Source organism: Periophthalmus magnuspinnatus, chromosome 11 (assembly GCF_009829125.3).
Source record: "Periophthalmus magnuspinnatus isolate fPerMag1 chromosome 11, fPerMag1.2.pri, whole genome shotgun sequence".
NCBI lineage: Eukaryota > Metazoa > Chordata > Actinopteri > Gobiiformes > Gobiidae > Periophthalmus > Periophthalmus magnuspinnatus.
The window spans coordinates 7,251,014-7,269,537 of record NC_047136.2 but is presented as its reverse complement, the minus strand read 5'-3'; the positions used below and the strand labels follow the sequence as shown (position 1 = coordinate 7,269,537).

Below are 18,524 nucleotides of genomic sequence, written 5' to 3'. Positions count from 1 at the left end.
GTGACTGCTCCTAGTAATGGCACACAAGCTATAACATGGCTTTATTATAGCACGTGTTGTTATGCTCTGAATGAAAAAAGAACTTGCCACACTCCAAATGCACAATGCTATACTAAATACATTATATATAGTCACGCTGAAGCTTTTACGTTATATTAAAACATAATGGGTCACTAAGAAGCTGTAACTGTGACAGAAGGAAATTAGAAATAAATACAGCCTCCAAAAGACAGGAAAACCATTACCTCAACTTGTCAAATCAATTATTATAGTGTGTTTACTGGAGCATAGTGTCATCCCCAAAATTCTCATTACAGCATTTCGGCAGATACTAATTGGCTGCTCAAACTATTTTTAGTCTGTAGACTCAGGTGTAAGAGAACAGTGGTTGTTTATCGAGTTAATTAGTTATCTATATCAATAGCCTACACCTGGTAAAATTGATCGTCAAAAACATTTGGCTGGTGGGGGAAACTAATCCGTGGCAGCCCTAAAGACACCGCGGGGCTGTGTGTATTTTAAGTCACTTTGATGCTTGTTGGTGCCTGGGCAAGCTGCAGGGGGCATCCTCGCCCTGACTGCTGAGATACCCCCACCTCTCTCAAACGCAGCCTTCTGAGTCGCACACACGCACATTACCCTCCTCCTGCCAGACTCCGAGGCCAGGCAGCGACGCCATACGGAACATCCTGCCCTCCACGGACGGAGAGGGGGAGGAGAAACAGCGCGCGTACGCACAGACCCACAGAGTATTGGGAATAGACACGGCGAGAGCAGGGTTAGTGAATCCATCAGGTCCGGAGCGCAAGAACAGGAGGACCGAGGGGAGGGCCTGGCACAAGCCTCCTGGTGTAGTGCTGAACTGGAGCAGAAGCAGCGGGCTAACGCCGACACAACTTGGATTAAACGAGCCGTCAGGGAGGACGGCGGCTTGCGCGTTTAAGTTGGAGAGACTATCCCTCACAGTGTGCAGCAGGCAGTGGCAGCAGCGGCAGTAGCACCAGCGTTTGTCCCTCGCACACCTCCCTGAACCTTGAGAAGGCAGCGGCGGGAGGCTCACCATGAAGCTGCCTCGGCTCCTGGCGCTGACGGCTCTGCTCGTTCACGCCGCCACGGTAAGCTCCGGACACATCTCTTTGTTTGCGCATAGGTGTGAGTGCGCGCAAGGTGATAAAACAGCAGTCGACCTAGATATGAGCCTTATTGGCCACCCTTGACTCCCGTTGGAATAAGGGGGGGGGTGCTGGTGCTGGCGGCTACTGTGCAGTGTACCCCCACCCCCCGCTTTCACACGCGCCTTTGTGTCTCTCAGACGGGTTTACTGTGGCAGGAGGTGTGTGTGTGTGTGTGTGTGTGTGTGTGTGTGTGTGTGTGTGAGAGCATGTGAGTGAGTGTGGCGGTAATTAGCGGGTAATCTCTAATTGGACTTGATTATACAGTGCCTCTCTATGTGGAGTCTGTGTCACCCTCTCACATCCTGCCCCTAATTTGGACCAGGCTGCAATCTGCGGAGTTTATTACCGGGGTTCCCTCAGTAAAGCTTGGACCTTTGCGCGTGTGTGCGTCTGTCCGGTGCCTAACCTGTGAAGTGCACATTTCTGGAACAGTGGCAGGGCATTGTCCCGGGGTATCCTCCATACTCCATCACTCTCTCCTTCCCTTATTGCCAGATGAGTACGAGTGTGTGCGCAGAGTGTCGTGGGTGGGGTAACGGGGGGGAAGTTAACGGCGATGCGGTACGAAAGCTGGCATGGCATGATGTCATCGGGAATCGCGAGGAAGGCAAGCTGATTAGGCATTCGAGTCCTCCTCCCTCCTCCTCCTCCCCTCTCCCCGCCACCGTCCCTCTCAACACCTTCTCTCCGGAACCGTCCACGCCATCCAAGTTTTACGCGCAAGATGCCCCCCCCATAGGCTCCGGCAGCACGCCCACACTTTCCGCCGCCGTGGATCTAGATTTATCCCGTGAGGAGGAGGTGAAACTCACTGAATCATTGAAAGAAAATGGAGCATCCAAAAACGGCCACATCTACTTTTAAACCTAATACAACAGAGTCTTTCACAGAACAAACACTCCCATAGAGGCAAAGTGGCAATGCTCAATAATGTATTCAACATCTAACGCCTTGTCATGTTTGATTTGCTCCCTTTTGGAAAATATTAGTTCAACCCCCCATACTTTTATCTTTTTCAGTGATGACACAATCTTCCATATTTGGCCCGACAGGATCAGAAAATCTATGACAAAACCAGATAAGACTTGGATTTGTCTTCAGCCCATGTCTAATGCCTTTATTAGGTTTCTGGGAGATTGGAGTTGCAGCTTTGATCAATACAGATTTTTGTAAAGATAAAGTTCAGTCTACACAACGCACATATGCCCTTCATTCCGATTCTGTCTTTGTGTGTTTTGAGCCGGCGTCTGTCTCGGGCTAAAAAAAAGAAAAAGTGCTTCCTGCAGCTAAAACCTTCCTTGTATCCACTAAATATCATTCCAAGTGTCTGTTTAAGGACCTTTTTGATTCATTTGGACCTTATATTGCTAATGTTGTGAACTGAATCTTGACCCAAATATTCTCTCTAACTTTAGCACCATTTTAAAGTTGCCCTTTTTGTCTAAGGTTTTAGAGAAAATTGTATATGACCAACTGCGGCTTACCTGAAACTTAGCAAAATTGGTGAAAAATTCCAATCTAGTTTGAACTCTCAACACAGTAATGAAACCGCTCTTTTAAACTTTTAATAACCCACTTTTCACTGTTGACTCTGCATAATCTGCAGTTGTTTTGCTTTTAGACTTATCAGCTGCCTTCAACACGGTAGACCACAGCATCCTTCTGTCCTGTTGGTTTCGATTCTATGTGTCAGACAGGACTTTTTCTGTGAACTTTGTACAGTACTCCTCCTCTGTGTTGCCCTTAGAGTACGATGGGCCCCAGGGCTCTACATTAGCACTAGCCCTCTTTGCTCTGTCATGGTTCCCTTGGGTGATGTTTTTAGAAAGCAAAATGTCACATTTCATTGTTTTGCAGATGGCATTTAAATATATCTGCCAGTGACTGCCAATGACAGCCAAACCACAGTTTGCTAGCTCTACAGAACACTCTCAGGGATGTGGCGACTTGGCTGAGCACAAACTTCTTGAACTTAAATCAAAATAAAATTGAGATTCTGTTGTTTGTTCAAACTGCTTGGGCCTAACGTTGCGATTGGTCCTCTGTCCTTTTATTGTCGCCCTGCAGTGAATGTCCAGAGGATTGCAACTCATCTGCTGACAAAAATTAAAAGCCGAGAGCAGATCGGGCCTGTGCTGTGCTCTGGCTCCCTGTTTTATATCAGGTGCAATTCAAAATGTTTTTGTGTTTAAACGTCTGCACTCTGTGGATCTTCTTCGTTTAAAGGAGTTACTGCAGCCCTACACTCCCCCCAGAGCCCCGAGGTCAGCTGACCAGCTCCTGCTCCTGTGCCCAAAGCCCAGGCTCAAGACCAGAGGTGACAGAGCCATTTCTGTGGCACTGCCCTGACTATGGAACAGCCTCTCGCTGCCTGTCAGATCCTCTCAGTCTTTAATGTAGTTAACACTGAAATCTCACCTCTTCTTCCAGAGTTTAATACTAGCTAGGCAGGATATCTTGGTATTTTATAGTTTTTTTTCCTGTGTATCGTGTTCTTTGTATATTTTATGTTGACTTTTGTGTGAAGCACTTTGGGCAGCTGAAGTTCTTTTTAAATGCTACATAAACCTGAATTGAAAAGCATTGTTAATGGATACTGCAGTTACATGGGATAACACTTTTTTTCTTTAACATTTTCTTGTGACAGAGTAGAAGGACAAGAAACAGAGACAGAAACTATATTGAGCAAACAGACACAAGCTGGAACTCGAACTTCCCATGCCCCCCAAGCCGAATTGTTTTTAAAGCATTTTCTTAAGCCTATATAATCCTTATGGGCTCTTCAACAGGGACACACAGGTGAAGAGGCCTCTCCACGTCAGGTGCAGATTCCCCTAACAAAAGCAAAATTTGGCTTTCACTGCTGCATGTTGGTCGTCAGTTATTTATTACCTCATGCCCTAAACTATATCTTCTTCTGTCTGCTTCCTTCAGACAAATGTTTGTGCCTGCAATAGTTTAAATGCTTTAAACTTTCCATTACAGGCTCTGTCAGTTTTCAGACACATTCCTCAACTTTTTCAGTGCTTTACTCCTCCAGCGTGCCCTACAAAAATCCCAAATCTCTTTAAATGAAAATTAAAGATTAGCCACAGTCGCCTTTAAGTGCTGAATTTCCCAGAACTAATTGGTGTTCCTTAAACACATTGTTTTCAAGGGCCTCTTTGGGTCCGGGGCCCTGGGGCATTCACCCAAATTGCTTAGTTAGTAATCCATCCTCGTCCCCATTTCTTGAATGGGATAGAGGATCTCTACAGTGCAATGCTTCAATATGTGTTGGATGTGCTTCCTTTTATGTCACACTATTGGTTTTAGTTGACATGATTAGCAGCACATGTGTATCTGTGGAAGCTTGGATTATTTCTAATTTTTGCTTGATTTTAGTTAGTTTTGCTCATGGTTACATTTTTTTTTTTTTTCGTTTCTTCAGTGCATTTCTTTAGTCTTTTATTTTGCATTTAGTATTTCTGTTAACAGTAAAGGCAGCACCTGATTACAATACTATATGAGACCAATTGAATAACAAGGTGATCTAAATCAGGCCTGACTTATTTGCCCTCTAAATGTATGGACTTGTCTGTCCTCGTGTCATTTGTCCCAATGGAGCACTCCAGTCTGTGGTGCACACAGCAGATCATTAGTGTCAGTGGGTGCAGCCGGAGCCAAAGATCCTCCAGCTGACCTAATCTGTCTTTAAGACTACAGATGGAGACAGGTGTGACACACTTAACTGTATACAGTATGAGCACCGTTGCAGAAAGACTGCTCTATTGCTGCTAATTTAATGCTATTGCAAGCCTGGCAAAGCTGTGAGAATGGATGACAAATGTTATGGTCTACAATGTATCAGAAATGTATCCAGTTCAATGCAAGTCTTGAGACTGTCTGTAATCTTGTAATGGGTGAATCGGTGGCTCTTTACTGGCCCATAGTGAAATAATGAGAGTGTGGTGGTTTATCTGTCTGTAAACTCTGCAGCTAACTAGCCATTGTTTATACCCCGCCACAAAGCAAAGCAGCTGGACTGGTGACAGTTAAAGAATCTTAATTTTGTCCAAAGTCAGTTAAAATGTGGTTAAAGCTGCCAGACTCTTCACCTTTTTATTTTTTGTGTTTTTAATGACTAAACATATTGCATGATTTCTGGTGCATCATTACTGCACACGCTCTTTTAATAGTAGCTGTTCAGACAGGTGCAGGTGCTAAAGGTATTACTGACACATAAGTAAACTGTCTCACTGCGGCTATTCATGGCTTTCAGCTTCCTGTTAAAAAAGTCCTCTAAATGTTGTATATCATTTTGAGTAATTTTCCCTTTCAGAAGATACAATATTTAGTTCTGAATTGTCACAGCCATGATTGTGCATCATTCTCTGGATACCTTCACCTTTAAAGAGCACAGATGAGGAAGACCCCTCCCTGCTCCAGAGCAGTTTCTTCTTGACATCATCGCGGGTATATCTGGTTTTCTGACGTCCGGATGACTTTACATTGGAGACTAATTTTCCCATAGACATCTGCTGCGTCCCTCAGCCTCCATCTGTGTGCGAGCGGCTCAAAAATAGTGACAATATCCTGCCAAAGAGTCGTTCCCTTTTAACTGCGATTCGTGAAAGCGTGGATCATGTTTAACCCGTGAAAATGAATCAGTGTTTTGTTGCCTTCTTCCCATCACAGACAAAGCCCCCCATAGAGAGAGAGAAAGAGGGAGAGAGAGATATGAAGGGGGGATGAGAGGAGGGACAAATGAGGAAAAATAAGATGGTGTGATGGAGAGTGTGGAATGTGAGAGGCAATTTGACACAGGAAGTGGGTTCTTGTGAGTTGAGCTGAAGACAAAGTCCCCACTCATGAACAGCTAAGAGGGCAGGTACATAGTCAGGTCTGTGGAGGTATTTCAGGTGTTTGTGTGAACCCGTGGGTGGAGGAGTTTGTCTCAGCTTCCACAGAAGACAGACATAACAAGAATTGTGCTTCAAATGCCAAATTTATCAGGATAATATTGAATAAAGTGGCCAGATATTGACAATAAAATGAACAATTTGTTTACGATGGCCTGACTGACTGATCTGTTAAGATTATAAGGTAATACTTTATAATAACTACACTCATTAATAGCCTTAATGAAGTGTGAAAAAAAAGACTTGATTCGTAATGAACAAATCATTTTTTAAGAATGAGTCAGGCTTTGTAACTGCATAATTAAGGGGTTAGGGAATTAATGAGATGAGTATTAGTCATTAACTATTTGTTCAGGCATCCTTTTCAGTGTAGTTCGTGTTGCCAGTGATTATAACAAAAATACTTCCATCATACCCTTACCTCTATGTTGGCTTGTAGAAAGATTAAACTGAAATTTTGAGGTGTATTTAATGTGCACAATTGAAGTGAGTTAATAGTTAAATTAATGCCATTAGTTTATATCATGATGTAATGTTGTTCCCATTGTGGAGGTGTAGAAAAGTAAAAAGTAAGTACTATAAATGGGTCGGATTGGTCCTTGTGTGGACTTATGGTTGCAGGGCTCTGGGTCATCCTCCAAAAGACAACGGAAATGAAAGAATTGGCCTTCATATTCTGCCTGCATTCAAGTCTATGAGAAAAATATTCCTCATTCCTCTGTTTATCTTGCCTTTGGGTGTTTTTGTGCAGTGGTTTGGTTAAATTACTTTTCTTTTATCTTTTGTAGGAAAAAAGGTTTGACTGTTTTTGATTTGAATGGGAAAAGTATTGGCTCTTCGTACGCTGTCACAAAACCTATGTATTTGACAGCACTACCTTTTCTGGAGTAATTGGAGCTTAAAATTAGTTAAACCTCCCCTTAGTGAGAGTGCGGATTGACTTTTTCAGTAAGAAAGAGTCCAAGTGAGGACTAATTGCATTATCCATGTAAAGAATTGTATGAATTTAATGCAGCTAGAGTCTGAATTTAGTTTAGGACTTGACAAAAGATACATTTACAACTATAGCCAGCCCTCTTCCTGTTCCTTGTATAAGAACAAACAAGCCACAAATGATAGCTTGTACTTTTCTCTTTTCATTAGTTGGTGCCATGGCTTTTGTTTATCGGACAGTTGCTATTGGCAACAACACAGTTTCCCAAATATGGCCTGGAGGTCAAAAAACCATCTATGGTGAGAAGTTTGAAAGCTGAGTTAGTTTCCAAGTAGGCGTATTGAAATTTTAGGTTTAACTTTTATCATGAGACAGGAAAACCACATGTGATACATTTGCATATAGCATCATGTCCTGCTGACTAGTGTTCCCCTCTTACGGTCCCCCTCTCCCCTTGCATTAATGCTTTATCAAAAGTAGCGAATTATTGTAAAACCTATTTATATATCAGAATGTGTACAGTATCCACACAGTTCACTGTCATTAAATAAGTCTGAAAATGAAAAAACGATCCACCCCTCCCCATTTACTGTAATTTTTCATGCCAAAGAGACAGAACATCGGCGAAAACGTGTCTGGCATTTTAGCTAATGCCAATAAAGCCCAATCATAAGTATCATCCAGAATTTCAGTTTTCTTATTCTCCTCCCTTACTTTATGTAAAATGTGTCACATGTTCACAGTAATGTCCAAACGTGGAGAAAAAAGCGACTTGATATTAGGTCATATTTCTGTCCACCAAAACGCACAGTAAGTTACTAAGCTTTTCGGTTCTACAAATATAATGTTATAGACTTTGAAGAGTGAATATATATAACTTAATATTGTAGGCTTGGGATCCTGAAAAGGAAGGAGGAGGCAGGTTGTTACAAAACTTTAACCACGCTCCGGGTCAGGTAAGTTTATAAGTTTTGATTTAGAAATTTAGGACACAACACCAGAGGGAAATGATGAATGCATCCTAGCTAGGTACAATATCTGAACATGTAAGATGTTTCTGGACAGTCAGTGTGACCAGGGTGTTCTGAGATAAAACATCAAATGCTGGCCAACCTTCGGTTTCTTGGCTTTAAATGTCTGTGTCAATGAACCAGTAAATATACTGAACGAACAGCAGCGCAGGTGCTCACAACTGCGTCCTGCACTAACATCACTCACGTTTTAGCCACTGGGGTTTAACATCTGTACCAACTGCCAAAAGCTCAGTGTATTTTCTTACCGGTAACAGAAGAGTTGAAACACTGCCTCCAGTGAGGGAATTTTACAGTGTCTCAAAGTGTGTGCTTAATATCCACATTCAGTGACGGTCTGTAGCGTCTGCGTAGATAAAAGTGAAACTAAGTGTGTATATGTCCATGTGAGCTTCAGCATTAGTTTTGACTTATAACTAAACAGACATCACATAGTCTACATATTTTTAATAAAGGAATTATAGTGATAAAGTGATTAAAAGCTTGAATAATATTTTTGTTTAATATTTGCTATTAATTTACATAAAAAATTGGATGCTTCTGTAGTGCTTTAAATGGTTATTTTTAACAATAGTTACTTTTATGTTATTGTGAATGTTAAACCAGGATCTATTGCTCAGTTTGTTTTTAGACTAATATCTATATCTTGGTTATGGGGGGGGGCTCCATAATTTTTCTATTAATACGACACACTGGATTTTGTGTTCTGTTAAAGTGTGTTTAAAACATTTACCACTTTGCTATTTGATTTTTTTCTAAATCTAAAGAAAAAAATAATCGAAAGGCTTACATGGAGTTGTTTGAACAACTAAGTGTTGAATTTGTTTTCATAGTTTCATCTTGTTCAACAGTATTTTGTTCAGTTGCACACATAGCTTATGTGTAAATAATCTAAACTGTTTGCTGAATACCTTTCATTGTTCAAATGGGAAATATTCGCTAGTAGACTAATAATAGCCTCATCATAAAAACATAGTTATTGAATTTATGATTAGGTATCATTACGCCCTTCGAAGGATAGTTCTAATTTACATCGATTTATTTTCGACCAAACTGAGAGTTTCACCCCTGCATTTACAGTTACATTTTTTATCTCTACAGATGACAGCCTTATACTTAAAATGCTTAAAAGGAAAAGAATTGGAATTTTGTCGAAAATACCATCAGTCAATGCCAACCAAACACTCATGGATCAATATTGTTTTGCATTATCTAATATAGCAGGACAACAGGTCAATAAGCCTTCAGAAGACAACCCCTCAGATGACCCTAAGGTGTGGCTCTTGTCTTTAAACATCACTGGAAGCAACTGCAGCGGTTGTGACAGCTTTAATTACAGCTGTTTTTGACCACATCGTAATTTTAAGACTTTAAATTGAACTAATCACCCTGGGATGAACATTCCCAGACCTCAGGAAATGGAGGGAAAATGAAGGCAAACTTTCATTTCCGTGCTTTTAAACTTTGTAATAGCTGCAGTCGCCTTTTTAAAGATGACTCCTTTTGATGCAATTGTGGTGGCGCACAGACTGTGGTAAACTGGCATTTTGCAGCCATGATGTGGATTTAAAACGCATGAAAGATGCACTCTGGGAAGAAAATAAGGTCTAAAAGTTTTTAAATCATAGTTACAATTATATGTTGTCCTACACTCCTACATTTAGCCTCTATTGAAACTGCATACTGTGCTTTATTTTTTTCAGAAGTTAAAAAGCTATGGAACTATAGTATAACCATAAAACTGCTTCACTGCATTGTGAAGCCGAGGTGAAACACTTGTGCCAATGCTGAATTTTCATGTGTCCATATAAACTTAAGCCATGAAATGTGAGTTATCAAGACTATGTCCCACAAGATGGTTTAAAAAGCCTGAAAAAGCATAATATAGAACCTTAAATGTGCAATATGTAACTTTACTAGTGGACAGTACTACAAATCCATTGGGGATATTATTGCTTTGTCAAAAATGTTCCATAGTACAGCATTAATCGTACCTACATAGATACAAGTGACACTACCAGGCAGCGTTCTGTGTAGAGACGAACCTGCTCACACCATTAACACCTGTAATTGTATAAAAGCAAAACGTTAAATGCCATCAGGTGGAACATTCCGTAGAAACAACATCTCCAAGGAGACAAACAGATGGCGGATTCCCTTCCAAGAAAAGTAACTCAAGCCAGCTTTTAATTTTTGTGGTGGTATTTCCATTTAGCATCCCATGACTCAAAATATACCCACCCAAAAATACATGAGTAAAAGCATTTTGAAAAGAGGCACTCAGAGACGTCAATCCACCGCTTGACTAACAGTATCCGCTTTCCTCGCACCTTTTGATCCACTTACTATTGAGCAATCTGAGAATTCCCTGCATGGATCTTCAAAGATATTTCTAAAAAATGCCTTGTATTCACTTGTCTGACACCTCCTCGCCCTCTTCCTCTCATCATGACCAGTACGAGACACAAGTGCGGACATGCTAGCTCTCATCTCTACGCACCGCCGCACATTTAACACTAACACGCCGATAATCTTACTCTAAACTACATCCGCTATTCCCCCACACGCGACTCGCTGCTGAATAGCTGTGTTGATTCAGTGACTCGGAGAAGGGGGAGACCGAGAACGCTAGGGGTGTTTTTAGGTAGGTCAAAACAGGCTGCACACCACTGTCTCTTCACTGTGCTGTAATTGGGCGGCTGCACACAGACATACTCGCATAGTTATTCTCAAGAGTCAGTGCATGGATACAAAGGCGAGAACTGGCAGAAGGGCTGGAGAAGGGAAGACTAGTAGCTTTAAGATAATGAGAACGAGGGAAAACGGACAGCTGATGGTGCTACAGGAGTATAAGGGAGGCTTGATTGCAGTGAGATTTTAAGGATGGAACAGCGCTACTTTTCAACCCTATAGATCCGTATTTAGAGATGTGGTCTTTTATATGGTGCTGACCTGAGGGGGAGTTGGCCAAGATGGGGATGACGTGTTGTCCTGTGATTAGAAGCCAGACTAGCGCGATCTCTCTTCATGGCAACCAGATAGCAAGGCCTTCTGTTCTTGACAAGTTCTTATTTTAAGTGTAACGATAATATTTGTTCCAACGCCAGTAATCAATGTCAAATTCCTTTCACTGTTATATGACAATTACGCCTACAGTTGGCTTGCAAACAGACCACCCAACTCACTAGCCAACTCTGGTGAACACAGCCTCCTCAGCAAACGTAATGATCTGTCCATTTCCTATAATGAGAGTTACAGGGCTGACTGGTCTTTAAGCACTCTGTTTTCCTCCATTAAGGCAAAGACAGCAGGCACCCGCTCTAGTGTTTGTGCAATCTTTTATAAAGGTGTCACTATTCGTCTGCTAACAACATAATGCTGCCATTTTCAAACACAAACAGGTTTTTCCAGAATCTGTTAAAGTGTGAAGTCACATGGACCTTGAAATGGAGGAAAAGTTATTAGGCTTTTACTCAGAAAGGATTACTCAGTACAATCTGGTGAGACACACGTGGGCACATTTATTCAATATTGAATTGTTGAATAACGTACTAGACAGCAATTCACACTTACTCTCACTCACGATCACGCAGCCTTGAGATCTGAGTGTTAGGGGGACAAACCTGAGACCACCAACTAAACAAAGCAAAGAACTATAACTGAATGTTCTAATACTCCTCTCTGCATCTTAATTTTTAAGTTGAGGTGAGTGATTCATCAAAAAAAAAGATGATGCAGTGTAATTTCCAAACAATAGTCTTAGGTGTTATTTCTGCAGTTTTACTGTAATGTATTTGAAAATGTCTTCCTGTTTGGTGCAACACATAAACCTCAACCAGAACACTTACAGCCACATTTCAGCATGTTTCTGATGAGATTCATTTTTGTCAAGATCGGCTGTGTTATTGCAGTGTAAATGTTTTGTTCATTGTGAGTGAATGGCATGTCGTTAAATGTGGGCTACTACTTGGAACATTCTTATGTTAGATCAGATGGGACTGATCTTACAGTGGAGAAATGAACTTGTTAAGGGAGCTCGTCAAACGCAGTAAAGCGCAGATGGTGATAATCTAATAATAAAATCAAATCTAATGATAAAGATTGACAATAGGCACTTTATTGACAAGAAGTATTTTTACAAAAAGTGAAACGGGATATGGTGGTGTCTGTTATAATGGGCTTCTTGTCTATCCAAGTTTTAATGTTCACCACTTTCCTCCAATTTCAAGCCAACTAATCCACATAAAACATCTCACCAGTTTGTGTGTCCGTTCAGCTGAAATGCGGTGGGTTTTGTAAATGTGTGTGTGCGCTCTGTAGTGTGGGCTGTGGCCTATAGCATGGTGTAAAATGAGTGCCGGGATGTCGTCCGGAGCAGAGTGGAGCGCGATGGAAAATGCTGGGATGGAGGGATGGAGAGGTGGGGGCAGGGAGGACGGGTGGTTGCTCTTTTCCCAGGAGGCCTTGCTGCTGTACCTGCTCTCTTCACGGCCGTTGCCATGACAACCAGCATGGCTGCCGCTGTCACTGCTTCATCTTTCCCCCCCTCTCTTTTTCCCTCCTTCCTCTTTCCCTCCGATCTCTCCATTCTGCTCCTTCTGTGGCCATTGTTAATTTCATTCACTTTCTTCATATGTCTTTTCGCAAACGCTACTATTGCTTTTCATATCTTCCCCTTTGGTTCAATACTTCAAATATATCCATATGTGTCGGGTTAAAATAGCATTTCCCACTTTGAGCGGCCTGTGTGGCATGGCGCTATAACAAGACTTTAAATTACAGAGCGTAAATGCAAAGGCGCTATCTCCAAATGCCACAAAGCATTCTGGGATGTTCTGTATGTTTCGCTATAAATAAAACCTCCAGAAACAGGGCGCCTCCCTCCTTTCTGCTCTCTCCCGTGTGTGTATGTATGTTTGCGAATGGATCACATAGGCGGCACACCACACCATTATACCACGGTTTGCTTATAGACGTATTATCATATTCATGGTTGTATGGCAGCATCTTTCTTCTGCGTATTGTCCTATCCAATTGCCTGCATATCTCCGAGGTAATTGGGTTAACGAATAGGCCGGATGGGTGGGGTCATGCAGAGCTGAAACCCAATGCGGCCCAATGGGAGTGAGGGTATGTGAAGTTATTGATGAGGGCAGATAAGCAGAAAGCTCAGATAAGACTGGTGGCTTGTAGTTCTTGGGGTTTGAAGTGTGGCCTTTCTCCGACCTCTGAAAACACCTCCAGTATCGTGCTCTCAATCTGTTTATCCTTCCACTTTGGGATTTGCGGGCCACTGTAGGTTTGTCAATTTTGCTCAACTTGCCATTTGATTTCTTCAGTGATTACAGTGGCTAAGCTGAAAAATCAGAACTAGCTAAAATATTTAAAAAAAAAAAACAGACATGTTCTGAAAAGTTTGTAATCTTTGTGGCAGTTAGGTATAGTAATTTCCGTGATCTTTCCAGTGTTATTCCCCCTGGGTGTGTTTTAAAATGTGCACTGTACACTGTAACAACCCCCTTCCACACACACATATTAAATGTTAACATGACTTACTTTAAGACCAAAATCCATTCCCTGTCCACCAAGAGATGAAACAAGGGTTTTATTAGTATTGGACCATTGATCATTGAAATAATGAAGAGATCCACATCAATACAGTTTTTTCCACTAAAGAAATTGACCTGCGCTGCGTTAAACAACCATCGATTTTGTGTTTACCACTTACCGTACCACTACCTCTCAACATAACCCAAAACCAGGTAACAAGGTTGTACGTTTCGGCCCTTTAACGATATCAGATCTCCTCTTCCTGTGCCACGGTCCATTACCTCTGCCCCTGCTTCAGACAGAATAGACTTGCCTTGACTGGAAACGGTTCCTCTGGGAGCCCCATGTTTGAAAATGACCACTGTGTGCGCTCAATGCCCTGTAAGCTTGTTTGGACTTAATAGTAGCATGGACTAAATGAAGATGCAGTGCAAGACGTGACTGCAGTGGAGTGGTGGACTAGAGGGGATTCATAGATCAGGAGCCATAGGAGCAACGTCGATTGGAAAAAGTCCATGTTATAGATCTTGTTTCCGTAGTGATGCAAAAAAAGGTCATGTAAATGTTTGCGAAGTGCCATCACACATTGAGCTTGATGCGTGATGGGTTATATTAATACTCTGACACCCAATTTATCATCATCTCTTTGCTCTCATCTTTGCTCTGCTGGTGATGGATTTCACATGTTTTGTTTTGATTACAAACGTCTGAAAGAGTTTGTCACGTAATCTACAGATCTACACTTTTGTGTTTTGATCAGACTGGTAATTGGGGTGTAATTAGTTTTTATCATCTGGGAAGCTGCTACAAGCCATTTTGCTATTTACCAGTTTTAAAAAATTTGACATGTGCATCTGTCATGTCAAAGCCTGTCAAATGTTTATTGAGACAGATTGTCATCTCTCGTCAATAATCAGCTTGGGTCTTTTTAATTTTTAAGTCTCCAGCCGATCCCCCATGTGATTTGGAGCAGAGTTCAGACTTTGGAGGACAAAATTTTGTTTTATTCCTCAAACTTAATTAGGATTATGTTATCATTAGTCAGAAAGTCTTGGTTGGGGTTAGAAAAACAAAATAATTCAGAAATTAGTTTTATAGCTAGGATTTAAGCAGGAACTAAAAACTATACTGTTCTGGTAAAGGTGTGCACTTTAGTTGGCGTAAAATTGCATCATCTATGAATGCTCTTACTGGCTTTGACATTTGCTATGTATTCTCAGTATCATTCACACAGGCTGCACAAACCTCTGCTCTAGTCTCTGTATTTGGGATAGAGACACATAGGATGCACACAGGAAGTATTTATAGATCCGGCCCCTCTCTCTGGAGCTGGGGGGAGTTTCCTGAGTGCATGTTATGTGACTGTTTACATGACAGTAAGCAAAGCGAGTTTACAAAGAGCCTGCCCTCTTGTGCCAAACCTGGTATAGGCTACAGGGTAACAAAGAGTTATGCGAATATGTACGTCTGTGTTTTGAATAATTTAGCCAATGTCCCGACTGAGGTGTGAACCAGGTCAGGGGCTCATTGCAAGCATCATCTTCCTTCTCTTTCCCATACATCTAACCCTCTCTACGCACACCTCTCTCACTCTGCAGTATCCTGTGCATCTATTCTACCCGTCTTCATAAACAGGAACTAGGTAACAAAAGGCTTTCCCCACATCACATCTCCTCAATTATCCGCGTACCACGAGGAGGAGAGAGAGCATCGATCCAATTAAACGGCAGACATTGAAACCCGCAGCGTGCAAGTGTATGGGAGTTTTTCCTCACAGCGCTGGACCTCCTCACGTAAGCCTTTTGAACCTTGTGCGTAAAGGGGCACATTCAAAGGCGTCTGCAGTTAGCCCCTGAAGCTAATTAGCTTTCTGCGTGGTTGTGAACAGGGAACTCTGTCTGCAATATTGCTTAGTGGTTGCAGCAGTATGTTCCCATAGGGCACAATCTCCCCGTAAAAGAAAACACCTCCACACGGACACGCGGGCTCAGGGCATGCACGCGCGTGGCAGTGGCAGCAGGTGATTCATTCTTAATCTTTCATTCCAACAGTTGTGGATTAGCCCTAATCTTTAGCCAGCAGAGACCCAGGTCTGCAAAGGGCTGAGTGACACCGTGTTTGCAGCGTGTACTTAAGGACGCTGTTTATTTAGCAAGCAGTGTATGTGACGAGATAATTGTTTCCCTTGTTGGTGCCGTAAGACGCTGTGTTTTGACAGGACATGACACAGCTCATATTGACAGATCAGACTTTCACACAGAAGTTATGTATAGACGATGACAGAGAGGCCGATGTGCTTTTGTTTTGCCAGTGATTACTAGAAATAAACTTTGGGGTAAAAATAGACCTTTCTCATTTATTTGGGGGTTACATTTGGATGTGTTTTTGGTTCTCCATTTTCCGTTACATTCTTTAGGTAATACACAAATTGGAACATTTGTAAGAATAATCAATGCTCTGTAGCCTATGTGAGGCCTACTGTTTACAAACCCATTTGGTCAAAGTTCATACCTAGTGTGGCAGACGTGGGTTTATGACCTTGTTAGTCAAACTTTCCAAACTTCACACTGGAACACATTTAAATAAATTGAAAATGGCTTCTGGATGGGGGCTGAAACGTCTTGATCACAAAAACAGTCCAAATGCCCACCAGTGAGACCTTCTCTACTGTTTAAATTCAAAATACATGTAATGTTTTTTAAGACTATTAACAATCAACATATCAGATGGCTAGGTAATGTATTTCCAAAGTTGGATACGGGGGTAATGCTGTACTGATTAATAGGCATGGAACAATATTGATTATCATGGCCAAAACAACTGTGATTAACGATTATATCACGATAATTATTAAAGTTGCTGATAGCTAAAAAATTTTATGGATGTGAATTGTACAAGAAAAATTCAAATCTGCCAACTGGGCAACAAATTTTTCTTTTACTATGGATCATACCTGGACAACTTGGGGATTATGCGGATGTTATGAATGTGAATAATTATAATTTGAATCTCAGGAACAGATTCCATTTAAACAAGTGTTAAAGTATTATAGTTTGTCAGTGGAAACAACAATGATCTAGAAGGATATTATCATGGAGAAATTTTTTTCTGCACATTCTCTGCCATTTGTCTTTTGTTAGCGATTCTCACGATTATAAAAAATGCGTGGATTATTGTCTGCCCTTTTTATCACGTTATTCGATATTATTGTTTATTGTCCCATCCCTACAGATTAGAAGGGAGGGGACAAAAAACTCTTCACTCTTCATTATCAAGAAGAGTGTGAAGAGATGAGATTGATTTCTGAAAGTGGACAAAGTTATCCTAATCATTAATGCAAACATGCACCAAGTAAGAAACTTCGTCGCTCAATACTACTGATGTATTCTATTCAAATTATTATAGGACCACATTTCTCTCATCTTTGGCTCCAACAGGATGCTGATCTGCAGAAATGTTGAAAACCCATTTTGCCCTCTGCCAACTCACGTTATATTACACCATTATGCACACCATTTAGCTAGCCGGACCTGAACTCTCTGATTGAGCCATTGTACCTTGATAAGTAACAGCACTTGGGGGAAAAATATTGGTGGCTGAATAATGTCTAAAAAATGGAACAAAGCAGAGGTGTGGCGACAGATTTAAAAGCGATTAGATGCTGCGGGGAGCTGGAGGCAGTGCAGATTTGAAGGGAATGAAAGGGGAATAAGGTCAGAGGCAATCACAGACAAAAGTGATATGAAAGGGCTGCTGGGAAATGCGGTTCGGAATGGAGCGGGCGGAGGCAGGCAGCGAGATCTAGAGAGCACAAAATAAGAATAAGATTTGTTAATTTGTAAAGGTGCTAAAGGATATGAGCTCTCATCAGCGGCGTGGCCAATGAGCGAGGAGGAATGGCTTTAGGTGGAGTGGGATGATAAAAGAGGAGAGGAGCTGACGAGGGAGAAAAATGGAAATTGAAATGAGAGAATGATGGGGCGGTTGGGTGTCCTGACGGAGGCGAGGGTGGGGTGGGGGGGTGGGGGGAGGGGGATGTGTGTAAAGAGCTTAGGGCCGCTGAGACGGATTGAATGGACCGAACAACCTGGACAGGATTACAACGACAGACCAGAGAAGAGCGAGATCGTATCGTCACACTCACGATGTATGCAAGAGCGTTAAACGTGTGTGAGCCAACAATGTGGTAATGGATGGCGGCTTACAAAGACACGGAGGTAGAGGTAGATTGATTTTACATAAAATGGTGTGAGAGAGTATTCTACGAAAGCTCAGAATTTGTACTTCAGGAGTAAGTTCTCGTTTCATTTGTCCACTAATCGCTCACCCAAACAGTAATCTGAGCCAACACAAAAATTAATCCTCTCTCCTTGGTCTGTGTTTGACCTTTCCTCCAGTTCTTTTTACAAAAACATTTTAAAAACTCTCGTAGCTAACAACACTTTCACACTTCACTGGCACTAGCGCACTGTATTGTTTATTTGCTTGTTGTCCTTGAGCTGAAACAATTTGGCTTATTTTCACTTGACCATTCTGTCCCCTTGTAAACATCACTGCAATTTTAATTAAACCAGGCCTCCGCTATACAGCTAATGCGTAGCCGTTGTTAAAGAAGCTAATCTGAGTGTTAGACAATTATTCACAAGCCATTACTTACTTAAATCCTTTCTAAATAGACAGTGAATAATGTTGCCCACGATGTAACGGTATCTTATATTGCAGAAAGCAGTGAGAGTCTAGCAGACAGCCTTTTACCTGAAACGGCTGTGTGCATTTCTGAGTCAGATAAAAAAGTGAGCGGGGAAGTCCTTTTTAGATGAATATTAAACACAGCGCTGCACATTTCACCCATTAATCCTCATTATCTCCACACAATATGCATTCATTAGGCTCCAGAGCCGACACAAAGCCGCACTTCTAAGTCCTTTGTCAT

The 18,524-nt window shown here is 41.7% G+C and overlaps 1 protein-coding gene across 1 annotated transcript in view; it reads left to right on the top strand.

The window, feature by feature from the left end:
* Nucleotides 1-442: 442 nt before the first annotated feature.
* sdc3 (syndecan 3) overlaps nt 443-18,524 on the top strand; it is a 40,184-nt gene continuing 22,102 nt past the window's right edge. The window contains exon 1 of the mRNA XM_033974746.2: nt 443-1,115. Coding sequence (XP_033830637.1) covers nt 1,062-1,115 — 54 coding nt within the window. The 5' untranslated portion in view covers nt 443-1,061. The remainder of the gene's footprint in view (nt 1,116-18,524) is intronic.